The following is a 13,099-nucleotide window of genomic DNA, read 5'->3' on the forward strand; positions in this document are numbered from 1 at the left end:
CTCCATTTCTGTAATGATGCAAATTTGAATAATTAGTTGGCGCAAATTTGAATATTATGTACATCATTATTTGTTTCTAAATAAAACTAAAAAAAAGAAATTAAACATATAATTAAATTGGCTTTCCAATCTTCATCCATGTTCACACCAACAAATCTAGACCTGGGGTAGTAGACCATAGAGTAGTAGATAATGCATTAAACTTCTCTCCCTCTCCTCATGCTTATTCATATATTCTTTAAAATAAAATAGTTCACACATATAAAAAAATAGCAAACTCAATCATCAACTCATCATTAATAAAATTATAAGATCTATTAACAACAACATAATAACATGACCAAGAAAGTAAATTTTTCACATTAACCTTAACTACTAGCAACACTTAGAAAAAGAAATTTTCACATTAGCAACAACATAATAACAACACAAGGTGCAATAACAGTTTCAGGAGAAGAAGAAGAAGAAAAACCTGGAAGGTCTTTGCTGGTGAGAAAGGTTCAACGGGGGGGACAACGACAAACGCAAGGGAGACAACAACAAATCTTGAGAGGCCACAAGCAAGAGAGAGGGAGAGAGGGAGAGAGGGAGAGAGGAAGAGATTGAAGAGTGAGGAGGGTTTGTGGGTTGTGGCTTCTCTCACCGACGTTGGTTTATGGAGACATTCACACTTCAGCAACGGCAGACCTTCCTCAAAGGTGAAGTTTGCAAAGGAGGCATTCAGACTTCAGCGACAGAGAATAGCGACAGCGTGGTTAGAGTCGGTAACGCTATGGTTGGTGTTGCACTGTTGGCGACGGATAGGGGGCAAGAGAAGTCAAAGCGTGGTTGGAGAATGGAAAGAGAAAGGGGTAGATGAGATATAAAGATAGTGCATCCATCTGGGAGATTCAGAAATTAGGGTTTCTCACCTTTTTTGCATCTTATATATATATATATATATATATATATATAAACGGCGTTTGAGTAATTTTATTCTAGCGAGAATTTAGCAGGTTCCCATAGGACAGATACCTCAGTCCCTACCCCCCCCCCCCCCAATCTCCATTTATTTGTGCGGACGAGTTTTCATCCCTATGGGTACTTAGCAGGTCTCTATTTTCTTCTCCATCGCGAATAATCCCACGGGTTTAGATTTTTTTTTTTTTTACATTCGTAGGTGTAAGTATTGTTTAGAAACCCTATTTTTGTTCGTTCTTTTTTGTTGCTAGGGTTTAATAGTGTTTCTTCTAAGTTAGGATTTATGCTCTGTTTTTCAAATAGAACAAGGGGCATAGTGTATAGGCTAGAGTAATATGGTTTATTTGGTTTGTGATATTGTTACATTATTGTAATAGCTAAGAAGTTCAATCATTTTCACTGTTATTGGATTTTGGAGTAATCATTATAGAAATCTTTGCAGATGAATGAGCTATTGGATATCATGTTTTACCACAACATTAGTTTCAAAAAAATGAAGAAGGGGTGTTGGTTTATTCACCAGATAACAGGAGTTATCTCAGTGATCTAGATATGGGCACTTTAAATATGTTCTATGTAAGGAACTATTATAAAGAGCTTGGTTATAGTGAAAAAAAGTGTTGCCGGTGGCATGTTCCTGGTAGAGGGCTAGAAGAATGAAGGGATGGTTGACATATATTTTGAGCATGGTGTATCAGTTCCAAAGGTATTACAAGAGAAGGAGACTGTGGTCTATTTGGATGATGATGATGGACAAGGTTCTGCAACAAATTCTAAGATAGATTTTTCTGGTAATCATAGCCCCACAAAGAAGACTCCTACAAATGCTAAACAACAACCACCTAGCAGCTCCCAAGCTGTTTCCAAACCCATGACCAACTCTAAAGCCTAGAAACCTATCTGGTCAGGGGACAATGATTATGAGAAGTTTGAGGTTTATAGACGCCCTACTAACCATGTGGTTGATTTAGGCAAAAGACTATGTACATGCCAATTTTGGATGCTCATATGTGGTATACATTAAAGTTATGAATTTTTATGAGCCTTAGTACATGTGGTTTCTAATTTTGTTCATAATTTTGATCCAATACAGAAATTCCTTGTGTACATGTCTGTGCTGTACTTTCTCGGGTCAACAAGCTTCTAGAGGAATTTTACCACAAATGGCTCACAATGGAGGCATACAGGGGGACCCACAACCACCACATCAATCTAATTCTTGGCCAACCTTTGTGGAAAAGGAAGATGAATATAATAGGCCTCGAGCACCAAAAAATTAAGAGAAAATCAGGAGCACTCAAGACGAAGAGAAGAATGGATACAGATAAGAAGGGTGAAGGATCTAAAAAGGCAAAAGCTAACCCTAAAATTGACCCTAAGCACCTTCAAATTAGTGGAGACAATATTCATTTAAAGAGGCAACTTATAACATTCACATGTGATTTTTATGGTGAAAAAGGACACACAAGAAAAGGATGCAAGAAAAAAAAAAGAACGGCTGATGCTGTAGTAGCTGCTGTTGCTAAAAAGGCTAAAAACAAAGGTGGGGGAGGTGCACCTCCAACTGAATAGCAAGATGAGCAAACTGAACTAGCAGTAGGAGAAGGTGTAGCTGACAATATCCCAGCCACATGATCAGCTACCTGTGACAATTGTCAATACACCAAACAATACTCTTGGACTACTCATGGCCAGCCTGTAAATATTGATCTCTCTCAGCTAACTGGATCTGAGGCAGAAGATTCTCAGCAGGTTCAATGATTAATTGAATCCAGGATCAAAATTGAATATTCAAAATTCTAATATTTTTAATCATACAGATTATTGTCCTACCAAGGCCTCCAAAGTTGCCACCAAAGAGAAGGTCCTCCCCATTAGCATCTCTTGTACTAATGAATCCAATACAAGGTTCTAGCTTAGGAATAGCAACAAGGATAGAAAATTTCATAAATTTCATGCCAACTCCCGAATCCAAGTTTCCAAGGAAGAAGAACTAAATAGTTTAGCTCATATGTTTAGGGTTTTGGTTTTTTGAAAAAAATTAGGCTGGTTTTGATGTAGCCCGTTGATTGTGGTGGCATGTTGGTTTAGCATATTATTTCCTTTTGAATTATGTTTGGTCATTGAAGTGGTTTTCTTGAAGTCTGATAGTTATATAAACATTACTCATTCTAGTTATTTATTGTTTGTTTATTTACTATCATTTCTTACAGCAAGCAACAATCATCGAATAAATTTTTTAGGAAGTCAAGGATGCCATGAACAAAGATCATCCATTCATATATTTCATATAGTTGATTCATTACATAGATTATGTGTCAAAACTTGACGGACTTAAATTAGCAAGTGCACTAAATCGCTTTAAGTAATACCACACGATGAGTAGATATCGTTCCCATGAGGATTAAAGGATTGAGCAAGCAAGCCCTAATCGAATCTTTAATTAGACCAATGAAACTTTATGAAGGAAGGATGAGATATTGAAATAATAAAAGTAAAGTATGTGAAAGAATTCTTATGAATGAATAGAGAAACAAACAATGAATGGAGAGGTTAAGGTTTCAGAGATGTTTAATTTTTAGAAAAGGAAACATTCATGTATATTTATTTTGATTCATGCAAGATAATTTTATAATAAATCATATATAATCAAACCACAATCCTTTGATCCTTTGGCAATTTAATTTCTCTTTATCTTATTCAATCGCCAATTCCTTGGTCAATTAATTAAGAAAAAGAGGTTAAGTACAATTCTGATTTAACATCGCACAATCCTTCAAAAGCTATCCTTAGTCAGTTTGAAAAATTATGAGAATGAGTTTTAAGCTAATCCTAATATTAAATTTCCCAAGATAATAAAAGAATCCAAGATAGAGTTAGAATATTTTTCAATACTTCTAATCATTAAAAATAAGAACAAAACTCAATTCTTGAAAAAGTATCAATGTATTAATCAAAATAAAATAAACAATCAAATCACCAATCCATAAAATCAAACAGAGCTCCTAATCCTAACAAAAGAGAATTAATAACTCATGATAAACAACGAGATAATCTAAAATAATGAATGCAAGATGCTGGATTCCAGGTTATCCTCAATGAACCATCGCTCGCTTATTTATATTCTAAATCCTAACCTAAAATTCAAATTCAAACTAAATCTAATCTTATCTTATTGAAGAATAAGATAACTAAAACAATAATTCAAACTTATATTAAAACGCTCTTATCTTTCTAGAAGAAGCTAACAATAACTAATCACTTTCAAATTCAAATATTAAGTATTTCGAGTGTATAAACTGAATCAAGAAGAGATTTTGGACACTGGGCGTTGAGCTTAGGCTATGGAGGCTGAACATGGGCGATGGGCGCCGAACTTGGAGTTTTGGCGTTGGGCGCCAATGTATTTTGAGTCTGGGTATCGAGAGCTAGTATTATCCTTCTTCGAACGTGTTGAGCACCAAGGCTTGGCGCTTGACTTTGGTCCCTTGGGAGGTGGAAAATATTTTGAGGTTGGACTCTAAAGCATGGGCATTGGGCGCCCAGTATGTTGAAAATTTACTGGATTTGGGTGCCCAAATCTTGAAGTTGGGCACCAGTCGCTGGCACTGGGCTTCATCCTTGGAGTTAGGCTCCAGTCTTCTTTCCTTCTTTGCTGGCATTGGGCTCCAACCTTGGAGTTAGACGCCAGCTTCTTGAGTTCTTCATAGGCGTTCAACTTAGGTTCTTTCATATTTGCTTCTCTTCACCTAATTTTTTTGAAGAATAATCTTGAAAACAATAATTCTAAGACAACTCCAAATATATAGTTTAGTCATAAAAATTTTAATTAAAAGATAAAACTTTAATTTAAACATGATAAAATTACTAAAAAGAGATGTAAAAATCACTAAAGATGCCAAGGCATCAATAAATTAAACAACAATTTATACCTTTCACACTTTACACAACATCACAACAAATAACACCACCATTACAAACAGAACCACACCAACTACATGGATAATCAATTTTTGACCCCCCTAACAAGGTTCATCTTTAGTTCATCACCTTGACTAACAGATTCTAGTTTTTCATCTTCATCATGTCCAACATCAACCCATACAAATAATCCACACTACCTCTTCTAACTTGTTTGAAATAAACAAAATATTAGAAGATGCTAAAAAAATAAGGGATAACTAATAAATCAACACACAGAATTAACTTTTTCACTCACACTATAATTGAGAAAACCAAAAAAAACTTTTTTTGGATTTGAATCTTTACTAGACCACATCAAAATAGGATGGTAACTACAACCACACCATTCAGGTACTCGCACTGCCCTCCCATGGTTCTACATCCTCACTGAGTAACCACTCAAAGGAGACTGAACAGACTCCCCGCGTTCATGCTACTACCTCCCATCATGGTTTTTTAACATTAACATCAATCATTGAAGAAGAACACATTTGGAGTTAGGATTATATATTAAGGGAGGGACCACATTGGGTAAAATGAAATGAATCTATGTCACTTAACCATTTGGGACAGTCTGACTCAGCATAAAAAATGACAATAAGAATTATTATGGTGTTTGGAACTCTATCTAGGGGATCACTATAATAAAATTGGGATCTTGAAGATCAAATTAAGTAATTGTATGAATCTTAAAGACCATTGTAAATATTTATTCATTAAATATATTTAAAAAATCGATTATATATATATTGATCTATATGAAATAATCACATATTTAACAAATTTAACACATCATTAATTAAAATTTGGATGAAAACAAGTTTTTTGAATAGACATTAAATGTACATAAAATTATATATGCATTTTTCAAGTTTTATAGTATTACGAGAATATAAATAAGGGTTAAGTATGATTTTGGTCTCCAACGTAGAGGTCCAAAATCGATTTCGTCCTCGACTTTTTTTTTCTACAAAATGATTCCCCAAAGTTTCAGTTTGTTTTAAAATCGTCCTTACCAATTTTATTTTTTTTATTACCAAATTACTCCGCGTTAAAAAAATTATAAAATAAAATAAATATAAAATAAATAAATAAATAAAAAGAAAGAAAGGGATATAGAGAATGGGGGGAGGGTGGGGCGCGAAGGGAGAAGAGGGGAGGGGTTCGGGAAGAAGAGGGGGAAGGGTTCTCGCTGTCGCCGCCGGCACCGCCGCCACCGCTGCTCTTCATTGCCGCCGCCGTTCAACAGCACTAGAATCAGTCGCAGTTCGCCTTCAAATGTCAGGGCTGTCGTTGCTCGTCGTTGTTCGGTGGTTGAATCTCGCCGTTGCTCCTCTGGGCTCGACGGAGGTGTTCGATGGCCGTTGCTCGTCGTCGTTCGGGTAGCTCGCCGGATTCTTCTTCTTCTATTATATTGTTGATTTTTTATTATTGTTGTTTCTGGTTGATTCTGCTTCTGATTGATTATATTGTTTCATTGTTATTGTTGTTGTTATTCTGTTTCTGTTTCTGTTTCTACTCCTGCTTCTTCTGTTTCTACTTGATTCCATTGTTGATTCATTGGTGATCATTGTCGTTGTTGTTGTCCTGTTGCTGCTTCTGTTTGATTAATTGTTATTGTTGCTTCTGGTTCTGTTTCTGCTTGTGCTTCTGCTGGTGCTTCTGCATGATTTTGGGGAAGAAGGGAAAGAAGAGTGGAGGGAGGGGTATTTTTATCCAAAGGACGATTTTAAAACAAACTGAAATCTTGGGGACCATTTTGTAGCAAAAAAAAGGCCGGGGACGAAATCAATTTTCGGCCTTTACGCTGGGACCAAAATCATACTTAACCCTATAAAGAATATAATAAATTATCTAGAATTTAATTCAAATACAATACTCTAAATTCAAATAAAATATATAGCTTCATGTAAAGATAAATTTTAAATATATTATAGGATAATATATAAAAGAGGATAATTTACCTTTTTATTTTTAAAAAAATTACATAATTACCTTTATTTAATCTAGTATGAAAAATTGATAAAAAAAATTATTTCAAAAATTTAGCAAAATAATTAAAAAATAATGCTACATGACTAACAAAATTTATTATATTTAATTAATATTTAGTCAATTTTTTAAATATTATACTAAATTATAAATTTTAAATTTTAATAATATAAAAATAAAATATGAACTCAAAATATTAACTAATATTAATAAAAAGAATTGGTCCCTAATATTTCTTTGACTAAAAATAAGAGGAAAAAGGTGCTGGTAGGCTAAATTTTAGTAGTTTTATTTAAAGGCTAAATTCTTTTTTATTATTAAAGAGTATAAAAATATTATTTGTATACTAAAATCAATCATTAAAATCAGTTACTAATATATTTATATATATATATATATATATATATATATAATTTAATTTATTTTTAATATATATTTATATTCTAATTTATATTTTATACTAATGAAGAATTTTAGTAGCTGATTTTGATATACACACGTACCATAGTTGTAAAAAGTATTGTTATACATTGGAGTTGCCGGTTACGTCCGGCTTAGGAGGCACAATATATTTGGCTTTCGGTTCAAATCTCTGAATATATAATTAAACAATCAAAAAGTGAGAAGAAAGTCTAAGTAACCCAGTTAGTTGAATGAGAATCACGAACACTAATTTCAACTCGAATTAATATGTATAATAAGCAGCGACTAACTTATTTCGTTATATAGCTGTGAAGCATTGCAATTCACCAGTGAGGATATGAACCCGCGCTCCACAATATACATATTCTTGACTATTTCATATATATTTATATGCTAATGATGATGGACAAAGTATATTACTTCAAGTTGCTAAATAAGTGATGGGATAATTATTCTGTGTCTCGCTAAAAGAGAGGCAGAATATCTTAGCTTACTTTTTTGGTACATGGTATATTGTTAGCGAATAATATCTATATATATTGGCATGGGCATCTAATCCCCACCATCATGACAAAAACTTGAAGAAATTCTACACATATAGACATGACTAGAGAGAGCATATATAGTACTACATATAAAGAAAAGGGTACTACTTAATTGACCCCTCACAACTTGGAGCCACATTCTAAAAGGTTCGTTAGGGAATCATATCTTGTATGTTCAATTACACAAAAGTCGTACTATTATTTGCCAACTTGCATTATATATTAACAAGTACTAATATATACATTAATATATAATACCCACTTGACACGCCCCTTAGCTTATTTAAGGACCTTGAAAGCCTAATCCAAAGGCCATAAGAAAGAGTGTGTGATAAGCTAGAAGCTACTATTAACATCGATCTCTAGGTTATTGTGGCATTATTGTACGTCTCTTTTCTTCAATATATATCAATAATGGGTTGGACAAGAGAAGAGAATAGGCGCTTTGAGGATGCTCTTGCGGTGCATGGGCCGGAGGACCCAAACCGGTGGCAGAAGGTGGCGAACGCCGTGGGTGGCAAATCCGTTGAGGAGGTGAAGAGGCACTATGAGGTGCTTAAAGAAGATGTGATTCGAATAGAGCGTGATCAAATTCCACTTCCCAGGTACAGAGGTAGTGGTGGCATCAATGGAAGGCATATCTATGGCCAATAACCTTTACTATCACCATTCATCAAATTAGAAGGTAACATTATAAAAACAACAAAAATCTATCTGCCAATAAAAATCAACTATTAAATTAGCGAGTTACTGTATATTCTTATACATTTATATATATTATTTTATATTTTAACGTGTATTTTATATGAATAATTTTATTTTATAGTTGTAAAGACAAATTCTATGTCATCCTATCATATATCCATGCTATTTTGGGACAAATACTAGATAAATTGTTCTAACCTTATTAAGAACACGCGATCCATCGAAGGAATCATTAATGATATATTTGTTTATTTATAAAATCAATTTAGAAATGATATACTTCTCAATTTCCAAAGATATCCACATGAAATTAAATCCAACGCTTAAAAAGGGAACCCACATGAAATCTAATCCATCACATTTTAGATCACATGCACGTGATATGTTTCTAGGTTATTATTTATTTTTCACATATTATTAAATTTTCTTGCAAGGTTGAATGATTTTCTTTTTCCGCTCTTTATTAATTATTTTCATAATCCTGTTTCCTTTGGCAGGTGAATATAAAATTAAGAGCTGTGGACTACAGTTTACTATACGTTCTGCCTCACTAGAAAACAAAAGTATCAGCAGTGTATACAAGATAACCGCTTATTATTTTCCAATTTGTATTCATGTAATATAATGTGTATTTATGTTTGTTTCCTGCTATATTGATGATTCACCCTCCTTGTAATTTGTAACAAGTACATGAATAAATTATATTATTATACTATAACATGCATTAAAATTTTGTTAAACAAGGCGTCATTTTTTTACTTCTATTTCATACTTATCATTAGTTATAAGATAAAATGTAGTTATTATTTAAAAAGAATGTTAAAGGTGATTAATTTTGGTTATTAGTTAGCTATTAAAGTTTAAAAATATAGAATAAAATATGTCATTGGATTATTAGATTAAAAAAATTAAATTAAAAAAATTGAATTAATATCTAATTAAGTGATGGCTAAAAATAATAAATTTTAATAATTTTTTAATATTTTTGTATTTAAAATTAAAAAAATACTAAAAAATTAATAAAATTTATTATTTTTTATTAATAGTTAATCAACAATGTTTGAAATAATAAGTTAAAAATATATTATTAAATTATTAAACTAAAACAAATTAAACTAATAACTAAAAATATTAGCCAAACATAATAAATTATGTCGGTTCTTGAATTTTTTTTTTTTCTTAAAATTATACACCACATATGGATAAATATTATAGAATAAGTAAAAAAACCAAAAAAAAAAATTATAGAATAAGTAAAAAAAAGAATTTAAAAAGGTATGTTATTTATGGCATATCAAATTAAGAGCGGAGAAATCAAAGAAGTCATTACCAACCAGGAACTAATTAAAGAGTAGATACAAGTAGTATTGAAAGCGAAAAGGAAGGGTTTGCATGAGAAAAATGGCAATACAACCAGACACATTGACCATTGAAGAAAAAATATGAACGTAAGAATCGGATGATGATTAGCTTAACGTACATTTAATTGTGTGAAGCAGAAAGCTAAGCGCGTGATGGCGGAAAAAGGGTATATATAAAAAGAGCTAAGATTCAATGGAATAAAGGCGCACCTTGTTTGTCTGCAAAATCCTCTCGGGGCGTGGTTCTTGGAAATCCTTGCTTTGGTTCCGGCAAGGGAAGAAGGAATTATAATCGGAGAAAATGGAAAATTTAGCGTATGTTTTGTTATTTTCATTGGTTCTGGCAACGCCATTCCGTACAGCTTTGGGTCAGAGTTTTGATTCATCGTCATGGACGAGTTTCTTAGGCGGCGGTGGTGGTTTATCACAAGACACTCTTGACCAGGCTAAGAAGGCTTTGGAAGCTTCCGGCACCAGTGTCTCCGATGCTGCCAGTGCAGCCGCCAATGTCGCCGCTTCCAGTGGCGCTGATGGAGCTTCAGCTGCGAAAGATCTCATGGCTTCTCATGGTTTCGGCGGAGTACCTGTACCACCATCCATGTCTGACTGGGTTTCTCAATCAGCCATGTAAGATTTTCAATATCCTTTCATTTTAATTTTTTTTTAATTAGAATAATTTGAGAAATTAAATGGCTCTTTACTATTATGAATTTATATTAACTTAATGAAATATATTAAATTCTTTTAAATATTTTTTTTGAATAATCATTTAAATTTATAAAAAAAATATTTTTATAATAAAAAATAATTATCAAATTTGTTATAATATATTGATATATAAATATATATTATTTTATATATTTTTAATATATATTTTTTATTATTCAAATAAATAATTTGATGATTAATTTTATTTTATAATAATTATTCATATAAAAATATTTTTATATAAAAATAATATTATAAATTATTTAGTGATTTAGTATATTTTAATTGAATATTTAATGATTTATAATATCATCCTTACACAAAAATATTTTAGTGGAAATAGTATTTTTTTTACATACATAATATGATTTATTTATAAATAACAAAAATTATGTGAAATTTTAAGTTTTGTTTAACCTATTTTTGAGATTATATACGAGAAATTAATTTTTAATTGTTTAATATTAGTTAATTTTTTATTAATAAATTATTTTTATAATTATTAAAATTAAAAAAAAAAAAAGCTGATTGGTGGTTATTATATTGAATGGGAGTAGTGGCGGGAAAGCCGGAAATCCTTCCAAAGCACCATCACCATCACCTTCATCAGTTGAAGATGCAGCTGAAGAACCTGCAGCAGATGAGACGAGCGGTGATGAAGATGGTGATGATTCTACACCTTCTTCTTCTCCTTCTCCTTCTCCTTCTGCTGCTGCTCCTGCACCAGCCTCAACCTCATCCTCACCCTCACCATCACCATCACCATCACCATCACCATCACCATCACTTTCACCATTTGCTCCGGAATCTGAACCATCAGATTCAGATATAACAGAAGACGACGACAAATATTCTCCATCACAGGCACCTTCCCCATTCAGTTTACCTAGGCGTCTATCACCATCATATCCACCATCATATTCACCAAGACAGGCACCAATATCTGCACCAACACGTTCACCAGCATATGCACCTACACCAAGAGAAGCACCGACACCTTCTTCTTCTTCTTCTTCTTCTCCTTCTTCATCTCCAGTGGTGGCTCCCACTAAGGCACCACCAACTGTTACACCTGTTGTAGCAGAAGATGATCTGTCATTCGTGGCACCACCAGCTGAACATGAGATAGAGGAGAACCCTGAAGCAGCACGATTAGACGATTTAGTCGGTTACCTAGAAGATTAGAGACAACAAATTAAAGAAAAAACGTTGAGCTATAACATATGTAGACAGTTATATTGTGTTTGGAAATTAAACCATGTTTTGAGGGGGTGGTATATATGTGATCTCTTATATATGTTATTATTATTCAGTATGGGACATTCCCTGTCTTTTGTTTATCTTCTTCCTTTGATGATCAATATGTATCATTATATTGATTGTTGATGCAGAGTCCACATACATTACACGAAGGTGCCATATATATATGTACTAATAATACACTGTTGTCTCATCTAATGATGAAATAAATAATACATTATATGGTACTTCCTTTTTGCTTCTTTTAATTTGATTCTTTGCTTGTCTGATTCATGGATCATATATTGCGTCAAAGGGTGAAATGAAGCAACAACTATAAAACTAAATTTTTCATCAACAAATTTCGCTGATAATCACGGTTCATGTATCATATATTAACACGAAGCTGGTCGTCAAGTAAAGTCATCAAAATAAGAGAAATTTTAGGAACTAATATTTTTTATTAATATTAGTTAATATTTTGGTATAATAATTTATTTTTATACTACTAAAATTTAAAATTTATGATTGATGATTTAGAATTTAGTATTTAAAATTTAATATTGAATAAATATTTGTCACAACCCAATTTAAATAGTGACCTACACAAAAAAAATGGATTTCCTAGCAAGCCTAATAATTCTTTTCAAAATATGTAGTTCAAGCTAACTTTATTTTATATATATATATACTAATTTTATTATTAAATCAATATAGTGGATTTTGTATGTGATATATGGAACATAAGTAGAGTTAAGAGATTCAATATATATATACTAATTTTATTATTAAATAAATATAGTGGATTTTGTGTGTGATATATGGAACATAAGTAGAGTTAAGAGATTCAAAAATTACAATACATATTTCATGGTTCTTGAAAGTTAAGGAGTCACCAAATAGCTTATATATATTTAGGAATTAAAAGATTAGCACTCGATCGAATTAATATCTGTATCTAAAAAATATAAAAAGGAAAGAGAATGAGATTTGCAATTCAGTGAATAAATAATATATATTTAAAACTGATGCGAGACACTACAAGAAAATTTTAAAATAGTGACCGATTTTAGCGACCAACAAAATCAATCGATTACTATTAGTGACGGTCAATCAAATTTTTCTAGGATTTAAAAAAAAATCAGTCGCTAAATTTCAATTAGCAACCGAATTAGCAACTAAAACAAAAAACAAGCTTTTAGG

At 32.1% G+C, this 13,099-nt stretch overlaps 1 protein-coding gene and 1 pseudogene across 2 annotated transcripts; both read left to right on the forward strand.

Annotated features, from left to right (window-relative positions):
* The first annotated feature begins 8,203 nt into the window (after nucleotides 1–8,203).
* Nucleotides 8,204–9,308, forward strand: LOC107608228 (protein RADIALIS-like 1 pseudogene; annotated as a pseudogene). The gene is made up of 2 exons (XR_001612770.3): nucleotides 8,204–8,568; nucleotides 9,086–9,308. The product of XR_001612770.3 is annotated as a protein RADIALIS-like 1 pseudogene (transcript).
* An 807-nt stretch (nucleotides 9,309–10,115) lies between these two features.
* On the forward strand, nucleotides 10,116–12,127 carry LOC148553974 (uncharacterized). Its single transcript, XM_088494037.1, has 2 exons — nucleotides 10,116–10,576; nucleotides 11,215–12,127. Exons 1-2 carry the CDS (start codon nucleotides 10,251–10,253, stop codon nucleotides 11,840–11,842), a joined length of 954 nt encoding a protein of 317 aa, XP_088350163.1. The 5' UTR covers nucleotides 10,116–10,250; the 3' UTR covers nucleotides 11,843–12,127.
* The last annotated feature ends 972 nt before the right edge of the window (nucleotides 12,128–13,099 follow it).

This window comes from Arachis ipaensis, chromosome B7 (genome assembly GCF_059453495.1).
Source record: "Arachis ipaensis isolate K30076 ecotype BB chromosome B7, ASM5945349v1, whole genome shotgun sequence".
NCBI lineage: Eukaryota > Viridiplantae > Streptophyta > Magnoliopsida > Fabales > Fabaceae > Arachis > Arachis ipaensis.